The 27306-nt window shown below is 46.6% G+C and overlaps 1 protein-coding gene across 45 annotated transcripts in view; it reads left to right on the forward strand.

The window, feature by feature from the left end:
• Window positions 1–27306, forward strand: part of LRRFIP1 (LRR binding FLII interacting protein 1) — a 156970-nt gene that overhangs the window by 106109 nt on the left and 23555 nt on the right. For 11 of the 45 annotated variants that reach the window (XM_016950804.2, XM_016950795.4, XM_016950806.2 and 8 more), the window contains 10 exons: window positions 14–76; window positions 2567–2644; window positions 4005–4049; window positions 5497–5562; window positions 9434–9511; window positions 18909–18944; window positions 19748–19873; window positions 21738–21809; window positions 23842–24012; window positions 26610–26702. In XM_016950804.2, the coding sequence (XP_016806293.2) occupies window positions 14–76; window positions 2567–2644; window positions 4005–4049; window positions 5497–5562; window positions 9434–9511; window positions 18909–18944; window positions 19748–19873; window positions 21738–21809; window positions 23842–24012; window positions 26610–26702 (828 nt within the window). The remainder of the gene's footprint in view (window positions 1–13; window positions 77–2566; window positions 2645–4004; window positions 4050–5496; window positions 5563–9433; window positions 9512–18908; window positions 18945–19747; window positions 19874–21737; window positions 21810–23841; window positions 24013–26609; window positions 26703–27306) is intronic. The other 34 variants (XM_063790931.1, XM_063790937.1, XM_054679605.2 and 31 more) reach the window with 9 other exon arrangements.

Below are 27306 nucleotides of genomic sequence, written 5' to 3' on the forward strand. Positions count from 1 at the left end.
CTTTGGTGCTCAGAATTCCAGCTACAGCGGTGACAGCAGATTCTCTACTTTGTCATCATCCAGGGAGGAGAAGTTGGTTGGTTTCCATTTAAATCTTTCACATTCTCTTCAGAAACCGCAGGTTTTGTAGCATGCAATCTTGTGTGTGTGGATTCAGCTCTATTTTTCTCTTTCGGTGTCTGTTTGACGGATTTTTGTTTGGGTAGCTGTGTTATTGACGTGAAAAGCAGCAGTTAACATGAGCTCCTTCATTCAGATGTACTCCAGTGTGCTGCGTTTGACCACACCAGCTCGAATGTGAATTGTGGCATTCAGCTGGCTGCAATGAAAGGACGTGTTTTTGTGTATATTTTCTAATTAGAATTAATCAAAAGGAAAAAAATAATTAGAAGAATGCTTTTGAATTCTTGAGAGTTTCTGAAAACAGAACTACTTTGAAGAGTACATGCAAACTTTGTGGTGGTTTCTTGGGCATGGACTAGACTTGGAAGGAAAATCCAGAGTCTCATCCAAATCCACATGTTTACACAACAGAGTTCCTTCCCATTCTCTACAAACATGCATCGGTCTTGATAAACATAATTTCTAAATTGTTTAAGAGCCCTAAAATTGCTAAGGCTTGTTGGTGTTTGTTTAGGTTCAGATTTACTCAGCAAAATTGGGACTAGTTTAGGTAGGAAAATCAAGCAGGCCCTGGGATCACAAAGCTAAGCAGAGGAGGTGGGTGCTCTCCAGGCACTGACATCTAGAACAGAAGCCACCGGCACCGGAGACCAGTACAGTAGTGAACAGATGAGTAAACAGAATGAGAGGGAGACACTGGTTTTGCCAGGAAATGTCACAACAAAAGATGTGAACTGAACCTTAATAAATAGGAAGGGCCGGGTGTGGTGGCTCACACCTGTAATCCCCGCACTTCGGGAGGCCGAGGTGGGCAGACCATGAGGTCAGGAGATGGAGACCATCCTGGCTAACACGATGAAACCCCGTCTCTACTAAAAATATAAAAAATTAGCTAGGTGCGGTGGCACATGCCTGTAGTCCCAGCTACTCGGGGGGCTGAGGCAGGAGAATCGCTTGAACCCAGGAAGCAGAGGTTGCAGTGAGCCAAGATTGCACCACTGCACTCCAGCCTGGGCGACAGAGTGAGATTCCATCTCAGACGAACAAACAAACAAACAAATAGAACAAATGAAAAGAATAGGAACTAACCAGGTAGAGCCTAGAGGGGAAGCTCTTCAAGCTAAGTAGCCATTTGAGCAGAGCAGAGGCCGCGCAGAATGGGCAGAACCCAGGAGAGGTGCCATGTGGCTGAGCACAGGGTGCTGTTGGAGCTATTCTGTGAAGCTGGTGACGCCAGTAGCAGCTCCCACGCTGAAATCAGAAAATGAAATCTATGCAATTCCTCTGCAATTTCCTTTACCCACTCCCATGTATCATTGACCTCATTAAAATGCTTCTAGAAGAAATAGCTCTGACCCTTCCCCGCCCTGTCCCCAATTTCCAGCCCCTATTCTCGTTTCCCTCCCGGGGGGTTGGGGGGTATCTTTTTCTTGCCAGGACACTTCTTCCTCACCTCTTCAGCCCTTGTCCACCCCCTTCATGTCCAGGGAGACTGCAGAAGGTGCTGGCAGCTCCATGGCGCCCACTGCTTGCCACCTTTCTCAACCCTTCCCATAGTCCCCCAGTCTGTAATAAATCCCCCCACTGTAAGCTGATGGCCCTTCTGTCCCCCAGTACGTGAATTTTGACTCAGTATGTGATCAGCTGTGAACACCAAAGCATTGGTGGGTTTAACACCTTGAAAAAGGCTTTGGGCATTTTCTTAATTCAAGAGATTTTGCTGTTGCAGAGAGCACTTAGTCATTAAGAAAACTTCATTTCCAACTCATTTTTGATAAGCTGAGTTACTTGCTCTAAAATAAAAGGTGGCAATAAATATCTCATCTTTGGATATGAACGATTCACCCAAGTTCAGCCTGCATCTGACTCACTTCAGTCCATTTAAGAGAAATAACCCACATCCAAAGGGTTAAACATCAGAATGAGAGCTGACTCATTCAAACAGGGCCACATCTGAACTCGCCCTGAGCCCTGTGTGCCCGTGATTTGCTGCCCGAGGGCTCTTGTACTCACCCACCCTCAGAACCTTCCTGGAAATTGTGCTCTGTAGACATCTATTGGTGCCCAGTACGTGGTGCATTTAATTATATTTAAATATAATAATGGAAAGGTATCAGTGTAGAATGTAGTATTGATGACTCTTCCTAATATCAATTAAAATTTATTTCAATATTTAATATCAATGAAAATTAAATCTTTTTTTCTGTGCGTGAACTCAAAAGTCCTAATTTGGCCCCATCTCCTAGTTTTGTCAGTTGCCTGGCCCAGCCGTCTTTATTTCCTTCTGACCCTCGTTCTCTCCCTCCCCCGTGAGTGCATGCCTGTTACTGTTTTGGTTGTATAAGGTAATCGTCTCTGAACTCACTGGACTGATGTACCTTTGCGATGCTGTGAGGGTGTGAGCCTCTCTCTCCTCTCTGCTGCCCATTTGCTCTGATTACAGGGACTCTCCGGCTCCAGCCTTGGGCTTCCCGGTGGTGGCCTGGCTCCCATGCCCCTGTCTGCCCCAAATGGAAACTGGGTCTGTCTCCTTTTCACATCACTTTGTCGCTCCTTCCCTTTCCTTCTGTGCATCACTTTAATTGCTGATTACATTTAGTGGATAGTTCAGCCTCCTCTACACAAAGTCATAAGAGCAAAGCTTAGCAACTGTTTTAATGGGCTTGACTAGTTTGCTAAGACTTTTGTCAATCTTTTAGAAAAACCATGTCAAATCATTTAGAACCTATATAGAAAAGGAGACTTAAGGAAAAGGAGGGTTTTATTAAATGCATATTTTCAAAAACTCGAGTCCAAAAAACTGGTCTCTTGGGTCTCTCCTCCTTTTCCAGCAATTGTTCCCCATTTGGGGTTTCATTTGTTTTTTTAAAAATATTTTTTCTCTTGTAAATGTGTCCAGGAAGCAATTTGGAAGGTTTTTGTGCCTAATCTGCCTCCTTGGTCCCTGAGAAGTGGACAGAGCAGTGTTATTCCTTTGGCTGGGTCTCCCCGCTGTTTCCTGTTTTTACAAGGTCAGGTTCAGGTCCGGCCCTGAGGTGCTTGGCCTGTTAGCTATAGGTATCGAGTCTTATTCTAATCCAAGGAAGTCGGTGTCAGAGGTGAAAGTACACGTCCTATTTGGAGGTTGAACTGTCCTCTCCCTTGCATGACTGGAGCTGCTGAGTGATCACCGCCTGGCCGTGCACCTTGCCTGACTTGCTCAGTGTGCCCTGGAAATGAGTCCAGATTCTGTCCCGTGGCACAGTCTCTGGACACTGGGAGCTGCCCTTGTGTCCCAGCCTGTCCCTTCACCAGCACTGCCTCCCCCTGATGTGTGTGCTAGGCAGGATTCTCCTTTGACAGGGCTAGACCACGGCTCCTCTGGGGGTGCCTCCCACACCAGCTGAGGCAGCCTTGCAGTGACTCCCTTTGTGTCTTGAAGACTGTCACTGAGCCCCTGGCATAGAAATAAAGACTCTTCCTGCTCCTGTCTTCACGTGTGGACATCTGCGTATTGAATACTGCCAAGTGTGTCGTTAACCTTGGATTTGAACTGTGGGTTTTGTTGCTGTTGTTGTGTTGACCTTGTCACCATTCTGTCTCATCCCCTGACCCTTTCTTCCGGGAATGCCTGAAATGACTAGAAATTATCGTGTTTTAAAGATGCTGGGAAGTTTACTGTTTTAAAGTTAAAAATCATCTCAGTTATCTTTCTTGTAAATTTTGGATTTGCATCTATCAAATTTGCAGAAAACACGGTGCCTCGATCGGTTTGTTTCCATCTAACCACTGTACAGCAGTTGGCTATGGTGAATGCTGAAACTAGCGTGATGGCCTTTTGCTGTCATTTGTTGCTGTTTTTTCAAGGCTTTTAAAACCTGCCATTTGCTTTCATCCTCCAGCCCTCCTGTCTGTACAGCGCTGCCCGGCCTTCGGGGAGTTACCGGGTGCGTGTGCTGCCCACCCTGCTGCCCCGCACCCCCTCCCACTGTGCATGCACCGCCCCCACCAAGCCCAGAGCCGGGGATGTGCCTGTTCCCAGCCCCCTGGGGGAAGTTGCACCTTCACGTGGAGCTTACATGTGCCCGTGGGGAATGTCTGTCCCCTTTGGCCAGATCTGGGTTTTCTCTCCCCCGATTGTTGACTGTAGCTGCCACACTGCTCTGTCTCCAGGAAGCCTTGTGTTTGCTGGGATCGTTAGGCAGGAATGGAACAACAGCAATGTTTACTTTACCTATTGGCGGAAAGAATGGTGGCTTTTTAATGCTTTGGTAACCTGGACAGATACTAATCCATGTTACTATATTACTTGGGAAATTTCCAGTTTTAAATATAAGTACTTATGCTATGCAAGAAACATAAAGTAAATACTCAAAGTAGCTATATTGTCTTGTTAATAACCTTTTTTTTTTTTTTTTTTTTTTTGAGACAGAGTCTCCCTCTGTCACCCAGGCTGGAGTGCAAGGGCAGGATCTCGGCTCAATGCAACCTCCGCCTCCCGGGTTCAAGTGAGTCTCCTGCCTCAGCCTCCTGGGTAGCTGGGATTACAGGCACGTGTCACCACGCCCAGTTACTTTTTGTGTTTTCAGTAGAGATGGGTTTCACCACGTTGGCCAGGCTGGTCTCAAACTCCCGACCTCAGGTGATCTGCCTGCCTCGGCCTCCCAAAGTGCTAGGATTACAGGCATGAGCCACCACACCCAGCCATTAATAACTTTCTGAATTTCCATCAGATTGCATACTTATGTGTTTGATATATTAATAAATGGCTGAGCAAACTAGTATGTCCTCAAGGGAAAATAGGGAAATTAAAGTTCCTTTATACCGGGCAAAGTTTGACATCACCATTTGTGGCAGTGTAAGCTCCTGTTTACCCACGTTGATTAATTAAGTAGCATTTTCCAGTTAACCAATTACTCTTTCTTCTACTTAGCAACTTTTAAAGGGTTATAAAATATTTAACATTAAAACTATAATTAACATAATTTGATATTTTATCCCAAAGTCACTTCACATAAGAGTAATTTTCTAAGCATCAAGTATGAGAATGCCATGACAAAATTCAAGATGTTCGAATTATCTGCTCATTTTAACCTGGATTAACAAGTTTTCACTTAGGCCTGGAATGTTTTTCAAAGTAATAGATTTAAATGGTCTGTTGGAGATTACATTGCACACCTCCTGACAATGACTAAAACCTGTCTCTCCTCATTTCCTTGTCGCACTCTGCAACCCTTTGAAGAGCTGGAAAGGTGGTTCTCAGCCTCCCCTGCATGCTTTTTCAGATCTTGCTCCTGGCACGTGTCAGTTTTTCACAGCTCACATTTTCAGCACTTTCTGGGCACCCTTGGAGAAAGGAAGAGCGCCCATCCTGACCGTCTCTTTTGGTCGCAGGCATCTGTGTTGGATGAAGGCAGCTTCGGTGGGGCCCGACGGGGCAGCACCTCCGGCTCCCGTGCTGTAAGGCGCTTTCGGTGATACCTCCTTTCCCCCGTGCCTGCTGCATGGCCTGGGGATGCTCGCTGGGCAGGGTCCAGCCGTTGGGGGTGACTGGCCATTCTCAGGAGGAAGCACCGAGTCACTGGGCTAACCGCCACCTTCCATTGTAATGAAGGTCACGAATAATGTGAATCGGGAAACCTCTGGTTGTTGGTTTCATGTCCTCACTCATCAGGGAGACTAACTTGCGCTGAGTTTCATCTGCTGTCTTGGCAGCAAGCCAACAATACTAACAGGTCGTGAAATCGTCTTCAGTTAATAAAAACGGAAAAAGGGCGACTTGACAGGCCACACATCATTTTCGTCCCCGAATAGTTGAGGAAGAGGAACAAATTTTAAAACTTGGAATGTTACGCATATTTCATTCCCTGTTTTTATTTTGTTGTCTCTCTACCTCTTTCTTCAATTTGAAATGATAGGCTCAGCTATGAGGGTAAAGATGTAATAGGTGCACAATAAACATTTGTGAATGAATGCATGAGAAAAGCAACAAGGTAGAAAAATGAGATGGAATCCGTGGAAGTGGGGAGACGAATTTGCGTGTCCCAGGGACCTGTGGAAACGGAGCGTTCAGTGCTAATCGGTGCTCCCTGGCGGTGGATGTCCTATATTCAGAGGCTCCTCCCCAATCCTATCAAAATGTCTTCAAGCCCTCCAGGAAATAGAAAGGTTTACTAAGAAATACTTGAAATGCTTTTATAATTTTGCTTTTGAAGTTTATCAGCTACTTACTTGACTAAATCCAGTTTTATGACTTACTATGCTATTTGTCCAGCCATCGTGGATATTCATGAATTCTTATGGTGTAAGCCAGTCTAACCTAGTTTTCTTTAAAATGTAATTTATGAATATTAAATCCAGTAGTTGAAATAGCATTCGTTTTTGTCGACAACTGATTACACATTTATCAATTTTTATATTACATAAGTTGTTCAGTATTTTGCAGCCCACTATATAACATTTTTTTCCCAGTTGGTAAACATTTTCATAGGCCATTAGAAAGCTCATAAACCATGCGTGAAGAATGAAATAGCCCTGCCTATGATGTGATGGATAAAGCACAACTAATGATTTTCTTTTGTCAGAAAAGAGGGAGAATACTAATTCAAGAGAAATTTCCCCCAAGCACCAGGTGGTTTTCTGGTGGCTTCAGTAGAGAGTCTAAGATCTGGCAGGACGGAGGACTCCTGATGCTCTCCAGATGCTACTGTGTCACGTCTGAGATGGGCTTCGGGAGTCGTCAGCCCTAGATCCTTGGCCCTCATTGCTCTTCTGCGAGCAGTGATTTCTGTGCTTTTAGCCCCCACAAGAATTGCCTTGGAGTGATGGCCTTAGAGAGTTAAGAAAACAGAAGGTCATCTTGTCCTGACAGCACAGCTGCCTAAAATAGGGATGGTCAGCTCTGCTGTGAGCAGCAAATTAGCACCGTGAGGAAGACGGAAGGGACAAGGAGGTTCCTGACCTCCCAACCTCTGCCATCTTTTCCCTGGAACCCTCACAGTTCCCCTCCAAGTGGATACTCCGTTCCTTATGTTTACAGGAGGGCCTTGGGAGAGAGCCACCCCTGCTCTCGGTCCAGCGTGTAGGGAGGTTATGGCCCAGGACGGTGTCCAGAGCGGCCCTGGCGCCCAGGCCTGAGGTCCCAGCCCCAAGTGGTCGTGACCTCAGGGTCCAGGCTTCCCCCAGGCCTGCACAGACAGCCCTGGTCCTACTGTGGAGGATTTGCCCTGCCCCTGGAGGACCAGGAATTGCCCCCGCGCAGCTCCTGAGTGTGAAGTGACTTTCTTCGGTGTTGTGACAAAGCAGGGACGTAGTCATCACCAGTGGCATTGTCTGATCCAGGAGCCGAGGAAGTTGTTTCTGGCAGAAAGTGGAAATAGAGAAGAAGCCCAACATGTACCCCCTTTCCTAGTCCTCAGCTCCTCCATTTGGCCCACGTCCTTACTTCCATGTCACAGATGCCAGGCTAAGGAACTTCCACAGCCACGTGGCCAACAAGAGATGGAGCCATGATTCAGACTTAAAGCTTTCTGACTTCTGCACATTAGCCACATAACTCCTAAACATAAGGTGCACGTAGACCATGGCGATATAGACTTTCACTTTGTTCTTTTCTGCGTGATTAGGTCGAGTTGGAAGGTTTGAGAGCTGCTTTTGCTTAGGGAAGCTGGGGTGGGCAGTAAGCTCTATTCACAACAGTTCACTGTGTCTTTGCACCATAAACCAGGGCATGAATGGCATAGGATGGAGAAGGATTTGCTGCAGGATGAAGTTTTCCTCTCTCTTACATCAGGAAACTCTCAGGCAAAATTCTTCTGCTTTAAAGTGTTGACATTAAGTGTTTTCCTTTATTTTCAACAAGAATGCCAAAAAGTGAGGCTAGTAATACTGGTGATTTTCTTGTATATCTCAAATGTGGCATTGATGCTTTACATGTGCTGTGTACACAGCAGTATTAATCTGTGAATCTGAAACAACGTCTTGCCCCTGAGTGTAAGTGTATAGTAAACATTTATCAAATAAAATAGAGGTGGATGGGTCTGGGGAACTTGCCCATCTTGTCCACAGCCCTGTACAACATTTAATGCTTTCAATTGACATTTGATGGTTATTTTAGTCTACAGTTGAAATCATTCGTTCATTCAACAAGTATTTCTTGAGTTTGCCAGGCCTCATCTGGTCACTAGCCCTGGTGAGGAAACAAACTAAGAGATGGTATTTGACATGAGATCATGAGCACCCCTGAAGATCTGTATGAGATCATGAGCACCCCTGAAGATCTATATGAGATCGCAAGCACCCCTGAAGATCTGGATGAGATCATGAGCACCCCTGAAGATCTGGATGAGATCTTGAGCACCCATGAAGATCTGGATGAGATCTTGAGCACCCCTGAAGATCTGGGCTTCCTTATAATTCGCAAGCAGGGCACTTCGGCAGGTCCCCAGCAGAGCCTGTGAGGCCAGCAGAGGGTTCTGTGCCCAGCACAGTGCAGGGTGTCCAGGGGCTGGAATGGAGGGGCCTTCAGCAGTGGCGAGGCTTGCTATATGGTGCTGCATGGGTCTCTCTTGAAGATGCTCCTCAGGACATGTCGGGATCCTAAATAGTGTTCAAATCCTGTCCCCGCCCCACCATGCCTTGCTCAGGAAGAATATGAGAATGTTTATAATAACGTGAAAATGTATCTAAGACTAGCAGATGTGAACATAAATCAAAGTTACAAGGGTGTAGCTTCCAGATAATCGAGTTGCTGGTATTTTCCTTTACCAGAAGTGAGAAAGTTCAGGTAAATGGATAGACAGATGTGTACATAGCAACCACCCAGGTAGAAGGTAATCTGGCAATTTAAAAAGCCATACATAATTTTGTATTAACCCTAACTCTCATTTTGCTTCCACTTGGAAAGATAGTGGAGAAGCAAAATTTATGTTCCCTTGCTAAAGTGCCAAGCGCCCTGTCCAAGTCTTCAGTTTCTGTGCCGGAAGGCAGCTTAAGTTCTCAAAACAGTCATTTCCACATCCACGGGGTGACTTTCTGTGTCTACACTAGGTGTGACTGCACACCCAATTGAACGGGTGCTTTGTGTTATTTTCTTCTTCCTAACTGAGAAATTCTGTGTTCCTCTGATAATGTGATTGTTTTTTTATTCTTAGCGAGCACTGATTTGAATATGCATTTGCTGTCTAACCCTAACTCTCTTTTCCTTGCCGTGCGTGGCTAACCTCACCACTTACTGCAGCATGTTTTCGGTTGGCCTCTATTCTCCTTGCTCCTTTGCTGACCCTGTTCCTTTGTTTCTGGCTGCGTGTCCTGGCGGTGGCTGTGTGGGCAGCCCTCGGAGTACAGCGGCCACCTCAACTCCAGCTCCCGCGCCTCCTCCAGGGCCAGCTCGGCCCGGGCCAGCCCTGTGGTAAGTCGGCCTCCTGGCCTTGCTCCTACTCAACATCACCCTCCCTCCCCCTTCCCTTATCCTCCTCTTCCAACGTCTCCAAATTTAGAATATTACTCTGCGGTGATATTATTAGGATTACATTGCTCAACTTTTCAAGGACCGTAAAAGAAATTGTTAGCTGTGCTTAGAGATGGGGATCTTAGAGGAGGGAAACTTTATACAAAGGGAGAAAATAATATAGCCATGTGCACGGATGTGTGGTTTTCTTTTTATGATTTAAAAATTTGAAGTATTGGCCGGGCGCGGTGGCTCACGCCTGTAATCCCAGCACTTTGGGAGGCCGAGGCGGGCGGATCACGAGGTCAGGAGATCGAGACCATCCTGGCTAACACGGTGAAACCCCGTCTCTACTAAAAATACAAAAAATTAGCCGGGCGTGGTAGCGGGCGCCTGTGGTCCCAGCTACTCGGGAGGCTGAGGCAGGAGAATGGCATGAACCCGGGAGGCGGAGCTTGCAGTGAGCCGAGATCGCGCCGCTGCACTCCAGCCTGGGCGACAGAGCGAGACTCCGTCTCAAAAAAAAAAAAAAAAAAAATGTGAAGTATTGACTGTTAATGCTTTGCTTGAAGTGTTACCTGTGATCAGACCTAGACAGTGTTTAAGGTAAAGCGTGGCCTGTAGATCCCGGGACGCTCCCAGTTCGGCCCCAATCATTCGTTACCCTCCTGGTTCTCAGATCCTTCGAAATGTGCAGATTTGCAGCCCTGCATCCTGCTTGTCACTCAGCGTGGCCCAAGTTTTGTTTCAGAAAATAGGAGCTCTGTTAGGTCATCCCCAGCTTGTTACGTCTCATTATTGTGTGTTTTCCCCTGGGTTGTCGGAATTTGACACAGTTTTACCTGATGCGATGCTTGAAGGCGACCCTATGACTCTTTTTAAAGGAAGAGTTTGCAGGACGGTTTTGGCCTGGGGGTTGTGGGAATGGAGGAGGGGAGGTGGGCACATGGCCGGGGAAACGGCTCCAGGCTGCACCAGACCAGCGTTCCCACCCTCAAGAGCCAGTGAGAAACCTTGGGGAGAAAAAGCAAAGATGGGCAAGGCTTCCCTGTTCGTCTCCACTCATATCAAAATTTCCAGCCTGAGCTGGGTGTGGTGGCTCACATCTGTAATCCCAGCGTCATGGGAGGCTGAGGCAAGAGGATTTCTTGAAGCCAGGAGTTGGAGATCAGTTTGGCCAACATAGCAAGACCCCCCATCTCTAAACAGTAAAAAAAAAAAAAAAAAAAAAAAAAATTAGCCAGGTGTGGAGGCACGCATCTGTAGTCGCAGCTACTCAGGAGGTTGAGGTGGGAGGATTGCTTGAGCCCAGGAGTTCGAGGTTGCAATGAGCTATGAGTGCCACTGCATTTCAGCCTGGACAACAGAGTGAGACCCTGCCTCTAGAAAACAAAAACAAAAACTTCTCCCAGCCATCGAGAAGTTAAAATGTGGCTCTTAAGTTAGTTACTGAACACCATACTTCAGCGTGCTGATCCCTACAATTTCGGTAACGTTCCTAGTAATCAACCAAGAAGTCGCAGCGCTGAGACCTCCTGCTTGCGTGGATGTACCTTTTTTGGCGGGCTTTTCCTATTGTGGTGCTGGTGGTTTGTTTGTGTTTTAAATTAGACGCAGTCTTTTAAAACTGTGAGGTTTCCTACCTCGCACCTGATACCTGCATTCAGGTATCAGCAAATGCAGGTATCAGCTTCTTTGGGGGAAGAAAACCCAGGATCTCTGACCACTGACTCTGAGGCTGCCTTGCAGAACTGCACAACCTCCACCCCACCCACTGTTTTCATGACCCCGAGGCCACAGCCCAGGTGCCATTCATCACTGTGCAGCATGGCTTTCCTGTGCTAGAGGAATGTTTATCTCCTCTATCCAGCCACGGAGAGCAGGAAAATAGAGTTCAATACGGGTGGGCATTGCAACGCCAGTGCCTCTTTCTCTGGGGGAAGACTCTCCCCTCTGTATAAGTTGCAGACACCCACTCTTGTCACACATTTGGCTCTGCCCACCTGGCCTCACAGACATTTGAGTTTGTGTTCCACCCCTCCCCATCCCAGAGCCCAGCAGTCAGCAGTGAGAGAAGCCAAATGTGTGCAGGGAGTGCGAGGCGGCAGCTACCATGCAAACTCCAGGGGCACACCGCCCCCCAGTAATCTCTCCCCAGAGTGCATCAGGCAGTAACAGGAAGATACTCAGCTGTTCATTATGACATGATTTCCCATTTTCAAACCTGACAAGTTGGTCTTGGTGCTGTTATTCAAATAACTGAAAGTAAATGGTTGTGAACAAGGAATTTCAGATCACAGACTCAGTAAGCCTGGCCAGCCCCCACGGCTGTGTGTTCCTTAAAGTTGGCATCTCTGTATTATCTCATACTCTATAGTAGAGCAATAAACATAAGCTGACTTATGTGATCACTTAAAACTACCAGGAAGAAACATTTTCCTTAATAAATTTAATGTAGGATTGCTTTGTCTTCTCACACTCACTTTTCAGAAAAGAAAATATAAGTATTGCCAGGCGTGGTGGCTCACACCTGTAATTCCAGCACTTTGGGAGGCTGAGGCAGGTGGATCACTTGAGGTCAGGAGTTGGAGACCAGCCTGGCCAACATGGAGAAACCCCGTCTCTACTAAAAATACAAAAATTAGCCAGTGTAGTGGCGCATGCCTGTAATCCCAGCTACTTGGGAGGCTGAGGCTGGAGAATCACTTGAATACAGGAGGTGGAGGTTGCAGTGAGCTGAGATCGCACCACTGCACTCCAGCCTGCGCGACAAGGCAAGGCTCCGTCTAAAAAAAAAAAAGAAAAAAGAAAAAAAAGAAAGAAAAGAAAATATAAGTATTTACAATTGACAGAAGAATGTTGTGGCTTTACTTTCAGTGAATCCCAAACACGCTTAATGCCCTCTGTACCCTCCGCCTGGTTCCAGTGAGACGTGACAGTTGGATTTTGTTAAGCATTGTCTTTATTCAAGCATATGATGAAGTCTCAAAATAACAGGGCTCAATATAGCCACTTAGAGATTGAAATGACACAAATTTCTTTGTCATATGAAATTGACCGAAGAGACTGAAATGATACAAATTTCTTTGTCATATGAAATTGACCGAAGAGACTGAAATGATACAAATTTCTTTGTCATGTGTTTTCTAAATTTGTAGAAAATTTACTTACGGGTTTATTAGATGATCATAAACAGAAAGATGTGAGTTCGGCCTTCCTGGGCATCCTGGGACCTGATGGGGGTGGGTGATCTCCTTGTATCTGCTCTTCCTTCCCAGAATCGATTGCTCAACTAGCAAAGGTCAGTTGATTGCGGGCTGGTTGGCACGCTTAGGGAACAAAGGTCAGTCCCGCAGTGAGGGCAAGGCTGTCCCCCATCTCATCCTGGGTGCCTTACATCTGATGAAACCTCCCGTATGTGGTTCTTAGAATGCAGAGAGGTCTCTGTAGAGTGCAGGGCAGTTCCCTCGCGGATGTGGTTACGTTATCCCTTGATTGATCGTGTCGAGAATAGAAAGACGGTGAGCACAGGCAGCATCCCTGGTATCTGAAGAGAGCCTGGGAGACAGAACTAAGCTAGCTCATTTCCATAATTTCCAAAACTCATGGTCCTCTAATACTAAATTGACTCCATTTCTGTTTTCTGTCTTGGGACATTTACACCATTGCTGGTATATTTTGGATCTCCTGGGACAGCAGAAAGTGCTAGTGGGTGTGTTTGGCCTTGTTGATGGGAAGAAGCCAGGAGAGCCTGGATGGGACTCCCCGGTCCTTCTGCCTGGGAGGGAGGAGCAACAGGTCTTGGGCAGGGCCTGGTGTAAGCGTGGTGGCAAAGGTGAATGACCCTCCAGTCTGGCCTTCCTTGAGGTCACATGGAGCAGGCAGTGCTCTGAGGCAGGGAGTTTCAGAACCCGGGTTCAGATGTCACAGCTCTCATTCCTGGCTTGGGACATCTAGCTGGGCACATAAACTTCTTGTGCTTCCCCTGGAAAGAGGGGTCATGATACCCTTAAAAAGCAAAAAGAAAACCCCCCAAAAAACAAAAAAAAACCATGTGGTTACTTTATTTCTCCTTGGCTGGGGTTAGCCAGGGATGGGATACAGTTGTTGTAGCGAGAGCTCATGGGAAATGCTCCCAGGCCGGGGACTTCGTCAGGAACACGTATCCAGGGCCAGTATGAGTGAGGACAGAGGACAAGAAAAATATGAAGTCAGGGTCAGCCCTGCAGGCTCTGTAGGGAGTCCCGCCCTGGGTTTGGGAGATACAGGTGCACAGGTGAGTGTGTCACACCCATCAGAGGGGAGGGAGGGAGGGTGGTGCTATTAAAGGGCAGTAGTAACCAGAATGAAGGAAGTGAGTGCTTGTCCCACTTCGAGAAAATGAAAATGTTTCAGTGTCCAGAGACCACCACCAGGGACAAGACTTCAAGTTTTCTCCACCCACTTGGTCCTCCCAGGGTCCTTGGGAAAGCAGAGAGGGCATGGGCCCCATCTCAAGACAGACATAGAATACTGTTCACCTCATTCTCATCTTCTCCCATGCTGTGGATGAGCTCTGTTTTCTTCCTCTCCAGCACGGCCAGGATCTTCTCCTTGAGGAAGTTGTTTCACTCATTCATTCAGTGTTTATTGAGCAGCTAGAATGTTCCAGAAACAGGGCCGTTGTATGAGCAAATGCAGACTTGCCCCAGCCCTCATGGGACGCACAGACAGGGGCAGACAGATGCTTGTTGGGTGATCACACGTTGTGAAGCCCAGCAGCGGATGTGTGAGTGGAGGCAAAGGTGCCTCGAGAGAGCTGGGATCCAGAGGTTTGACGGCCAGAGCTTGGGCCACACCCAAGCAGAGTGACTCCACCTAGTGAAGCCAACAGATCTGGGTCATCCAGGCCCCAAAATCCCACTGGGAACCTGGTGAAGCCATCACGTTTCTGAAACATCCATCAGGAATGTCCCAAGGGGAGCCTGGGTCCATATCTTCCCTCGTGTACTCAGAGAAGACAGGAGCAATGAACTCAGATCTCTGCCCATTTGAACTAGAAAAACAACACTATTTTGACTCATGTTTTTTGTTGCACAAAGAGGCAGGGGCAGGGACCAGGTGGAAAAATGGGTCTTGAATTACAAACACCAGAGTTCAAAGATAAGTCATTCAGGCTAAAGTAAATATTATTGGATTTAAAACCAAAAACCGTCACCCTAGTGGTGGACTGTGCTATCATTTGAATGTGAAGGAAAATTACCCTTAAAATGGGTGTTTTCTGAGCTGTGTGTCTCAAGAAGGACCTCGCAAGGATGTTGCTTCGGTGATCCCTTTTTCCATCCAAGTCTGGTATTGCCTGGCTGGGTGTTGAGGACAGGTTCCTTTTGTACCTGGGCCCTTGAGTAGGGTCTCTCTGGGTACGTGAACAGGTGCCACATATTCTTTCTCTAGGAAAATGGACAGGCAGCTGGAACATGGAAAACTTAGCGTTTTAGCCTCACCAGGCATCGTGTGTACAGGAGCCTAGATAGCAAACTCCTTTAGACACAGTGTTAGAAGGTTGGAATTAATAAAATATTTAACGTGCTCCTTGAAGTGTTTGTTTTTGAAAGGAAACTTGACATAAACTAAACTTCCACAGACGTGTTTTAGAAGTGACTGTTTCCAGTAGATTTTCAATGATGTCTGTATACACTCAGCTGTGGCTGTAAAATACAACACACATACTTTGTAAACCTGTTAGTGTGACGTTTTCACCCTGACCTGAAATGTTTAGTATCACTCAAGAATACGAGAGTCATGAAGCTAACAGGCTGCAATGTGTTCGGCGCTGTCACCCTTCCCGTGCAGGAGGCCACTGTCTGCGGGGTCCGGTGCTTTCCCATCCTGGGCTAGGGTGGGTGGGCAGAGCAGCCTGGACCGTCTGCAGCCACCGTGTCCTCTGGACCCCTCTCTGCACCATGCCCACCTCCTCCAGGCCCCCACACCATGCCATGCAGTGGCCGTGACAGTGTTTAAAATCCTTTCTTGTCTTCCATTTCTTCGTCATTTTAGGGAGGAAGTGCTGTGCTTTATGTCAAGATGAAACACAACATCTGATTCCTTACCTGGCTCTGCTAGGGCTTAGGAAAGGGGGCTTGGTTAAGGTGGACTGTGCTGCCTGCGGCTTCTGTCCAGGCCCGGCCCCTGCCGCTGTGACACACTGCCATCTGGTGGACACGAGTGGGGCTGCGTGGCTTTCCACGGGGCTGAATAGCCTTCCTGTGTTTGAGGAAAGCTGACAAATCCTTTTTCATTCGGAAGACACACAAAATGAAATTTACTCTACTATGTAAAATAGAGATAGGTTAAACGTTCCTTTGCCATCACCTTTCAACAAGAGCTTAATTTTTAGTTTTTCTCTGCATGGTCTCTACTTAAAAATATGCCCAGATTTTATTTTGAGTCCGTTGTGTTCTTCGGAGCAAGGACTTTTTTAAAATGATAAAAACAGCAAACTATGGTTTTTGGGGTTTTTTCCCTTATTTGATATTTTACAAATTATAAAAACAAATGATGTAGACGGTTACAAGCAAAACCATGCAGAACAAAGATGTGTTAAAGCCCTGCCCCCACAAAATCAAGGTTTGTGGACCCCGTGTGTTTTCTTTCTCAGCTTTCTTGCAAGAAATACCAGAAAGAAAAAAAGACTTGGGTGGGCCCTTCTTTTACGGTCTCAGATATCTTTGTAGGTAAACGAATGCATTCCTGGAGCTTCATTTATTTCTCCACAATATTTATCCATTGCTGACCAGCAGCCAGAAAACATACGTTTTACACCGTGGAGCAAACATGCCACAGGCTTTTCAGTGGTAGTTTGGCAGTCTATTAAACTGGATTTTCATATCCCACCAAGAGTTAAACTAGCCTCTTTATTTTCATCTTATTAATATTTGTTCTGCAAACTAACTTATTCTAAGGAATAAAGGCTTTGGGCCCAGGAGATTTAATGAATTTATTCTCCAGCACACTAAGTGCTAGATAGATAGTTCACATTTCCTTGTTATTTGACATTTTGTTTATTTTATTTAATTTATTATTTTTTTGAGACAGAGTTATACTCTGTCGCCCAGGCTGGATTGCAGTGGCATGATCTCAGCTCACTGCAACCTCTGCCTCCTGGGTTCAAGAGATTCTCCTGCCTCAACCTCCTGAGTAGCTGGGATTACAGGTGCATGTCACCACACACAGCTAATTTTTGTAATTTTAATAGAGACAGGGTTTCGCCGTGTTGGCCCGGTTGGTCTCGAACTCCTGACCTCAAATGATCTGCCCACGTCAGCCTCCCAAAGTACTGGGATTACAGACATGAGCCACCGCGCCTGGCCTTGAAATTTTGATTTGAAAAACATTTCAGGAATAGTTTTATTTCCACGTGAAGATAAGAACCACACTTGAATTGCTCCAGTCATCCTCACAACTCAGAACATGGTTGCAGGGCTTCTGGGGCTCTGCCAGATGAGATGGTGCCCATCTGATCAGAGTCTGCCTTCGTACCTGTCTCATCGGAGTCTGCCTTGGTACTCATCTTATTGGAGTCTGCCTTGGTGTCTCCAAGTACACAGTTAGGCTGATGTGGCATGCACATCTGAACAAATAACTCTAGATGTGCATTTCAACACATCAGCAAATGCAGATGGTATGGGCTGCAGATGGTATGGGCCACAGCTGGAGAGAGCCGTCTTCACTGCGGTATAGCTGGGCTGCACCCAACGTGAGAATGGACATCAGGGCAGAGAGCCGTAAGCAGCTGGGATTGTGGAAAGCGCCCGTGAACACATAGTCTTGAGAGGGCCTCGGGTGGGTCCTTAGCAGCTGTGGCTAAGTGGGCAGAGGGACCACCCCACCACCACCCTGCCCAAAGGGCTTATTTAGCAAAGAGGGGAGAGAGGCCAGCCTGCCCCTGACTGCATCCCACTGGCCTGAGGGATGTGGCCTCTCTGCCCCCATTTCCGCTTCTGCTCTTGGGACACAGGAGACTGGTTAGATGAGAGTAGAAAGTTTTATTTTTGAAGACCTGGGTGTGGGGTGGCTGGGCGAGACCATGTGATGGCTTTGGGAGCCAGGCCGCAGGGTTTAGCTTGGATCTGTTGAGTAGGAGACCCTTAAACATGGCCACCCTGAGCTAAGAGCTGGTCTTGGATTTTGCTTTCTTTTGGATTAACCGAGTATTTTGTGGGATTCCATTTGATCCCTTAACTGGCTGACCAGCTATAACTCCTGGTTATGTTGTTTTAGTGTTGCTCTAGGTGTCGTTGGAGGAGAAGTTGAAGGCACAAGGAGTTTGCAGGAGGGAAGGTGGCAGTTAGCCTTCCTGGTGGGACCGGATGGTCAGGGCAGGGGCATCTGGCCCAGCGTGGACTCGGGCCATAGATGGGAAGTGGTCATTTGGAGGTCACCATCTCTCTGACACCCTGACCATAGCACCTGCACCCCTGTGCTGAGCTGCTGGTCCCCAGCACCAGCGTCTGTGCAGCTCAGGTGTTGCTGAGCCGTGGCCTCCGCAGCTCTCCATCAGGATTTCTCAAGCTTCATTCTGAATTATCTCTGTGTGAGCTCACAACGGTGACTGCAGAGTCCCAGGTCATCTCTCAGATCTTCTGAATCAAACATATGGTCTGCAGTTGCCGCGCATGTCTTTGGCCGATTTTCTGACAATCAAAGTGAAGAAGTTCTGAGCTACGGGAAGTTGGGTTGAAGACATGATGGGGAAAACATGATTAGTTGACAGCTTTTCCCAGAGAGTTTTTAGACAAACTCAACCTTGGTAACCTTCTCAGTGGGCTTATGATAAGAACCTTCAATGTGCCAAAAAATAAAAAAAGCTGCACTCCAGGTAGTTAATCTTTGTTTAAAAACCCTTCCCCCCACCCAGCCCTGCAAACAAACAAACAAACAAACAAAAAAAGGAGAAAAAAAGAAACCTGTCTTTTGTTGGATGCTGAGCCAAGAAAGAAGTAACACCACTGCCGGCCTCTGCCTCTTGTCCCGAGACACCCTCATGGTGCAGGGCTCTCTCCAGGGTCCGTTCCTCATGTGCACCCCCTCTTGTAGTTCCACAGCCCGCTGTGGGTCCCACTGAGACTCCTACCCGAGGACAGGAGAAGAGGGTCCTCAGGGACTTCCAAATGAGGACAAGAGAAGAAGGGGCCTCACAGACATCCAAATAGGAGAAGTGTGAAAAGCTAAATTTGGAGGGTCCCATTTTTCTGCTTCTAAATTACAAAGGAAGCAAGTGTTTTGTTTTGTTTTGTTCTTTATCATTCTTAGCCCCATCTTCATGTTATCCATTTAATGCTTTTAAAGTATTTAATATTTTGTCTATTTTCCTCTACAGGTAGAAGAGAGACCAGAAAAAGATTTTACTGAGAAGGTAAGGAATCGTTCATAAACCTAGAGGGTCCCAAAAGTTGTGGATGAAATTGATAAGAAAATATGTTGCTTGGTCTTTTTTAATAAGGATGTTCCCCAGTGAGGGAACTGGACTAGAAAGCGGCCCACCTAACCTGGCATCACCTCCCCGGAGGTAGGCCACCGGGAGTCCTGTCCGGTGTGCGTTAGACCCTGTAGAGCAGGGAGGCGTTTATGATGGGCCCCACCATGGAGTTTAGGGTTAATCCAGCTAATCGCAGAGCATCCAGGAGGTGCCTGGAAATGATCCTCTCCTTACAGTTTACTATAAGCCCGTGAAGAGTTTCCAATTTGGAAATGGAATTAAAGTAACAGTCCTGTGATGTTAGATTTATATGCAGTTTTGGTTTTGTCTGAAATCGCATCTGTGTTAGTCCGTTCTCACACTGCCATAAAGAACTTCCCTGAGACTGGGTAATTTACAAAGAAAAGAGCTTTAATTGACTCACAGTTCCGAATGGCTGGGGAGACCTCAGGAAACTTACAATCATGGTGAAAAGGGAAGCAGGCACCTTCTTCACAAGGTGACAGGAGAGAGAACATGTGAAGGAGGAACTGTCAAACACTTACAAAGCCATCAGATCTCCTGGGAGCCCACTCACTATCACGAGAACAGCATGGGGGAAACTGCCCCCATGATCCAGTCTCCTCCCACCAGGGCCCTCCCTCGTCTTGTGGGGATTATGGGGATTACAATTCCAGATGAGATTTGGGTGGGGACACAGAGCTAAACCATATCAGCATGCGATCCTCTCAACGTTCCAGGGGTCTCGTAACATGCCGGGCCTGTCTGCAGCCACGCTGGCCTCTCTGGGTGGGACTTCCTCTCGGAGAGGCAGCGGAGACACCTCCATCTCCATCGACACCGAGGCATCCATCAGGGAAATCAAGGTGAGATGCTCTCCTCTTACTGACAACTTGAGAGAACCTTTTGTAAAAATCAGTCTTTAGATTAAAAAAAAAAAAAGAGTTAAGTCATAAAGTTCTGGATCTTTCTTCTTGGTCCGCTCTCCCTCACCTCCCCTAAAATACGGTGTTCTCCTAACATCAAGACCCAGCTCAGATAGTGTCTCCTGCAGGAATCTGATCCTACCCACTGACCCCCCAGCAGGGCGGACCGTGTGCCGGCCCCCTGCGCCCCTCAGCACCCGGGGAATACCTTAGTGAGAGCACTCGGCACGTTGTGTTGATGCACTTGGTCGTCTCTGTATGCTTGGTCTGCATAGACATTCAGTCCACAAGTTTGGACACCAGACGGCTTTACCTACTTTCACACAACCCCTCCCCGCTAAGTATGTTCCCCTTCGGCCTAGAACTTGCCCTTTCCTTTCTCTTTGTAATGTGCCTTTAGTAGCCCTCATCTTTGTATTTTAATGATTTTTTTTATCCCACTGTAGTGTAGGTATTATTCTCTGCTCTATCCTCAGCACCCAGGACAGTGCCAGGCATTTGGTAGTATTCTGTGTGTGAAAGAGAAACACGGTGCTATTTGTTAAAGTAACTAGGGACAGTGCATCTGAAAACCTGAAGACTGGAAGGGCAGGTGAGGTGACTAGACCTGTGTCCTCCAGGGAGCAGAACCAAGACAGAAGCAGCTGAAAGGAGCCAGAACTGACTCAGATTCTGAATTTTCTAGTGCTTTAAACTAGGTTTAAAAGGGAAGCAACTCCCACTGGGGATGTCTGAGCAGCTGGATGGCCGTTTGCCAGGGAGGACGGAGAGGGATTTAAGCATCCACCAGAGTTTGGCCAGGGTCACCTTGAAGATGCTTCCAACACCTATGTTTTATAAGTTTACAAAACCAGAAGAGCCATTTCCCATGTGCCACCCCTGGGCCACCTGCAGCTCCTTGTTACTTCCCTTTTTTTTCCTTTTTCTTTTCTTTTCTTTCTTTCTTTTTTTTTTTTGGAGACAGAGTTTTGCTTTTGTCACCCATGCTGGAGTTCAATGGCACGATCTCGGCTCACTGCAACCTCCACCTCCCAGGTTCAAGTGATTCTCCAGCCTCAGCCTCCTGAGTAGCTGGGATTACAGGCGCCCGCCACCATGCCCGGCTAACTTTTGTATTTTTAGTGGAAACGGGGTTTCGCCATGTTGGCCAGGCTGGTCTTGAACTCCTGACCTCAGGTGATCCACCCACCTCGGCCTCCCAAAGTGCTGGGATTCCAGGCGTGAGCCACTGCGCCTGGCCTGTTGTTTCTGTTTCTACAGCAGAGCAGCAGAGTTGGCGGCAGTCCTGATGTTTCTCTGCCCTTAGGTTGTGCGTGCCATTCATTTGTTCAAGTACTTACTGAGAGGCTGGCTCATGCCAGATGCTGTCCCCGGCACCAGGAATTTGGCAAAGTAGAGACTTGGAGCTCCATAAATGCAGGGAAAAAGTGCTACTGATTTTTGCCTCTAGCATCTTACTGTATGTTGCACGGAGTAGGAACTCCTAGTGCTTGAATGAATTACTAAATAGGAGTTGAAATAACCTGTACCGTTTTCCGAAGCTCTATTTTGCCTGTTTTTTAAACTGTGTAAAATCATATGAGATACACTAAAATTGTGTAAAATCATGTAAAAATATCATATGGGATACACCTGAACTTTAATCTTTAAATATTGAAGTTTATTTTCCTTTAACGCTTAATAAAAGAAAAAAGAAAATTGGGTGCTCAGACTACCCAAATAGAAACTACCCTGAAGTATAAAAGATTTAGGGAATCACCTGTTTTCCCTTGACATCATCTGCCTTTTTTGCCATTTCCCCCAGGAACTCAATGAGTTAAAGGACCAGATTCAGGATGTAGAAGGCAAATACATGCAGGGATTGAAAGAGATGAAGGTACCAATTCACAGACATGTGGTCTCACGATATTAACCCAACTTAACTTAAGAAAAACAACATCCTAAAGAAGAAATTCAAAGTGCATGCTTACTGTAAAGAGGCTCCGGGTTGTAGAAGAACTCACAATGGCAGGAATGCCAGCATGGGTGTACACTCACCATTCTCCCAAATGCATTGTTTGAACCAAGATTGAAAATGTAACTGCCCAGTAGAAAAGGTTACTAACATACTCCCTGACGCATGCCTCATACTTACCATCCTTCCCCCAGGCTTAAAACCAGTTTCTCATTTCCCATAGGCGTGTGCCAGACACTTGAAGAAGGTTCTTGGTTTTCTTCACTTTTTGTAGTAGTTGTATACAAAAATGCTTAGGTTGATTTGCTTCTCAAAATATCTGATGTCTACTAATAAGGCCGTCCTCACATGCCACACTTTTGAAACATCCCAATTATTTGCACCCTGTAAAATGCTACTAATTGAAGTAAAAACTGACTATGGCATTGGCTTTCTTGGAGCACGTGCACACTGCTTTTAGAGTGTGCAGTGACTTCATTGCACCAGCCAGGAGATGTGGTTGCCCTGTTCCTTGACAGTAAGGTGAGCAATCAGTGACTGTCTTCCTTAGGCAGCAGCGGATCGTGGATCTGGAAGTGGGTGGCATATCTGTTACTTCCTTTTCAGCCCCCTAGAAAGTACCTGCAAGATCATTTGAATTTAATATGAAAGGGCACCAGACAGAGGAGGTGACATCGATCATGACTAATTCACTATCTTCATATCTGCCACCTTTCCTGAAAGGGGGAAAAATAAGACTCTGGCTTTCAATTCATGCGAAAAGGAGCCACTTGGCCAGGCGCGGTGGCTCACGCCTGTAATTCCACACTTTGGGAGGCCGAGGTGGGTGGATCACCTGAGGTCAGGAGTTTGAGACCAGCCTGGCCAACATGGTGAGACCCCGTCTCTACTAAAAATATAAAAATTAGCCGGGTGTGGTGGTGCGCACCTGTAATCCCAGCTATTCGGGAGGCTGAGTCAGGAGAATCACTTGAACCCGGCAGGTGGAGGCTGCAGTGAGCCAAGATCGTGCCACTGCACTCCAGCCTGGGTGACAGAGCGAGACACTGTTTCAGAAAAAAAAAATGCTGCTGGGGAGCCACTGAACCAACCGGACACCCGCTGGTCCCACGTGAAGCAGCTGTCCTGGTGTGGAGGTGCAGAGCTAGACCAGCACTGGTCCCTCCAGCCCCCTCGTAGCCTCTGCTGCACCTGAACCGGCAGCTCTTGCCTCTGCCTTTAGCTCTGCATGTATGCGCCCTGAAGGTTCTGCTCTCTCTGTTCTGGAATCGCCTTCCGCTCCTCATGTTTGGGGACCTGCAAGGGTGTGAGGCACGTGAGGGCATCGCCATGCATATTTTACAGGCCTCTTTCTCTGGACTGTCCTTCAAAGGGAATGACCTTTGTCTTTCCAGGACCTACCCAGTGAGATCTGCCTGCCATTTTCCTATGGGTCAAAAATCTGAACTCACTACTGCTCCTTTCCTGGTTCATAAGCCAGAGTAGGGCTGGTTGGCAGTCACTGGCTTGTGGCCCTGTGTAATTATCTCAGCCATCACACACTGGCTCTTTCACAAGGGCTGGTCACACGCCGCAAGTGATTCTTCAGAAATCTGTTGAACAGCCTGACACCCAGCCCTAGGACACCGTGCTGGGGGGATTCCCCAGCTACTGAGTGCGGCCAGAGACTCTACTGCCTCTGTGACCACATCCCTTTCCATATTGGTGTCTCGTTTGTTCTGATGAGTGTGTCCATTGCTTTTAATAGTGAATTTTCTGAGCAATGAGAATTTGACCAAATTGAAAAGGGGGATTTCCATGCATTTGAAGTTGCCATGTGTTTCTTCTTCTGATCCATTTGCTCTAAGAAATATAGTCTAAGTTTAGGACTGAGGGTTTTTTTAACAGAATACTGAATGATTCTTTGTTTTGATTTTTTTATTGCAATTTCAAAAATATGACCTGCTTTCCACAGGACTCTCTAGCAGAAGTTGAAGAGAAATATAAGAAGGCTATGGTTTCCAATGCTCAGCTAGACAATGAAAAGACAAACTTCATGTACCAGGTTGATACCCTAAAAGATATGTTGCTGGAGCTTGAAGAACAGCTGGCTGAATCTAGGCGGCAGTACGAAGAGAAAAACAAAGTAAGCATTAGTATGATACAGAATATTAACAATAGGCTGTGTGCAGTGGCCCATGCCTGTAATTCTGGTACTTTGGGAGGCCAAGGTGGGAGGATTACTTGAGCCCAAGAGTTCGAGACCAGCCTGGGCAACATGGCGAGACATCATTTCTAAAAAGAATTAAAACAATTAACCAGGTGGTATATGGCTGTAGTCCCAGCTACTTGGGAAGCTGAGGTGGGAGGATCACTTGAGCCTGGAAGGTTGAGGCTGCAGTGAGCTGTGTTGACACCACTGCACTCCAGCTTGGGCAACAGAGAAGACACTGTCTCAAAAAAAAAAAAAATGGGAATGGTAGGGTGTGTGTGTGTGTGTGTGTGTATGTATGTGTGGATATATCATGTGTATGTATGTATATATAATGTATAATTTACATTATGTATTTTTATATTTTTAAACAATGGCTCTCCGCTTGTCCAGGAAATCCAAACATCTGAGAATAAAAGTACCATACTCTTTGCCAAGTGACTTGAAATATTGATACGTATAATTTCAACATGTAAACTGGAGACAATTTTTCTAGGAGAACATCTAAGCTAAAAGCAAAACCATGAAAAAACATACCTATGAAAGAGCCACCATGCTCAGATAAGGTGCGATCAGATGCTTGAAGATTTTCCTATTCATATGTATTTTCTGATTTTTATTTTGTTCTCTCTTAACACCATAGGGAAATAGTTATGAGTATCAAAGATTTTAAGAAAATTATATTATTTTCTGCTGATTGGGAAAAGACACAGTTACTCTACTTAAGAATTAAATATATCACCAAGCTCAGAGAGAGATATAGTCTTATCTGAGCTTTCATTAAGAACCACTGGAACTAGTTTGTTAATAGCTGAGATCAGATATAATTTCTATTGAGAGTCTCAAGCATGAGTCATGTGTTAAGATAAGTAATGACAGCGGACTGATTCCATGAAGGCTGGGCTTGGATGTTCTTTAGATAGAAAGCAAGGAATACTTTTTTCATACTTTTAGGAATTGTCCAATTTTTCAGAGATTCTGAGAAAAACAGAAAATGTAATGTGTGAGTGTCGTTGTTGTTGTTGTTTTTAACTGGCTATTATCCTCTAAATCCAAAGGGTTAAAACCAAGGGTACCCTTGACAACCTTCAGGCCTGCTTCTTTGACTGCTATAGAATTGAGTTGGAAGCTGAAGAACATTTTACGCACAAAGTTCCTTATAGCTGAACTCTGAAAGAGGGGAGCTTTTCACAAGACTGATGTCATGTGGGAACGGAGGAGTGGAGAGCACAGCCCAACCCCCCTTCGGGTGGGGGCCTGTAATGCATTTGCAGTCCTCCTGGAATGCTGTCATTAGGCATCATTCAGTGGACTGAAAACTCCCGAGTCTCACTCCAGAGAAGCTGGATGGTGCTAGAATGCTGTCCCGAGATGGACACAGGGGCCATGCAAAGCCCCACAGGAAGGCCCTTGTCATAGCCAGGAGGGCACCAGCCACCCCCAAGCCAAAGGAAGTGGGTGAACAGAAGTGCCAGGGTGAGCAGAAGCTCAGGCCAGATCCCATCTCAGATCACCCGCCTGACAGGTCTAGGGTAGGAGCGTCCTGCAGGCCTGTAAGCTGTCAGCAAAGTGAGTTCGGTCTCAGGCCGTCACCAGGGATTGCGCTGCTGTGACTGGGCAGGAACACAGCAGAGCTGAGCTGCCAGCTTCCTGGGCTGAGCCTCAGGAGGGGACAGGCCTGAGGAGCAGCTAGGTTTTGCAGGCTCTCCATTTGCTCCCCCAAACTCTCCTGTTTTTGTCCCTTAAGGGGCAGCCCTGAAGCACAGAGCTGGCCACCAGCTGTTCATGAGAGATGCTTTAGTAGGCCATATTTATCTCCTTTTTATCCCAAAGAGTCTTCCTTGTCATATTTCAGCAGGGGCCATTTTATGGTAAGTCCTTGCAGGGCAGCCTCACCCAGGCTCTCAGCACAGTGCTGTGGAAGGCACCAGGCTCCCTGGGGGGCCCTTCCGCGGCTCTTGCTTCACTGTAGATAAGAAATCAGAAAATCCTTGTTGATTGCATCAACTCCTCAGGTTAATTTGACAGTAAGTCATCAGGCATCATCTATAAAGTCCAGAGGAATCTGTTTGTGTTGTTTGAAAGGCCTTGAAGGCCAGGTGCGGTGGCTCATGCCTGTAATCCCAACACTTTGGGAGGCTGGGGCAGGTGGATCGCTTGAGGTCAAGAGTTTGAGACCAGTTTGGCCAACATGGTGAAACCCGATCTCTACCAAAAATAGAAAAATTAGCCAGGCATGGAGGCGGGCACCTGTAATCCCAGCTACTTGGGAGGCTGAGGCAGCAGAATCGCTTGAACCCGGGAGGCAGAGGTTGCAGTGAGCTGAGATCGCACCACTGTACTCCAGCCTGGACGACAGAACAAGACTCCATCTCAAAAAAATATATAAATAAAAAATAAAAGACCTTGAAGATTGTGATGATGTAGTAGCAGGTGATTTGTTCCACAGAAACTATAAATCGTGAGAACCTGAACTGGCATGCCAGAAACATGGGATTCCACTGCTTTAGTGCTGTTTTTCTCCTTTACAGGAATTTGAAAGGGAAAAACATGCCCACAGTATACTGCAATTTCAGTTTGCTGAAGTCAAGGAGGCCCTGAAGCAAAGAGAGGAAATGCTCGAGGTAGGTAGCATTCTCCTGCTTTTCTTTTCCTTTTTTCCCTTTGGAGCATTTTGTCAGGCCATGACTATCTTAGCTTAGGCTGCAGTAATAAAATACCATACAGAGCGTGGCTTAAACAACAGAAATTAATTTTCTTACAATTCTGGAGGCTGGGAGTCCAAGATCAAGGTTGGGTTCAGGTGAGGCCTCTCTTCCTGGCCTGCAGACAGCCAGCCACCTTCTTGCTGTATCCTTCCTCAAACGGTGGAGAAAAAGCAATGTCTCTGATGTCTCTTCGTATAAGGGCACTAATCCAATTTGATCAGGACCCCACTCTTATGACCTCATTTAACCTTAATTACTTCGTAAAAACCCTATCTCCAAATACAGTCACATTGGGCATTAGGGCTTCAACAGATGAATTTAGAGGGACACAATTCATTCCATGGCAATTACTAAAGTTTTCAGTTTTCTTAAATCTGAGAGTTTAGGCTAACTCTCCGTCCCTAGATTTATGAAACAGTCCCTCTCATTGGTGAACATTCCCGTTCTTTGGTGATCTTGTATTTGTTTGGGGAGGTGTGGTAGACAGAATAATGGTCCCCCAAAGTTGTCCTACATCCAG

Source organism: Pan troglodytes, chromosome 13 (assembly GCF_028858775.2).
Source record: "Pan troglodytes isolate AG18354 chromosome 13, NHGRI_mPanTro3-v2.0_pri, whole genome shotgun sequence".
Lineage (NCBI taxonomy): Eukaryota > Metazoa > Chordata > Mammalia > Primates > Hominidae > Pan > Pan troglodytes.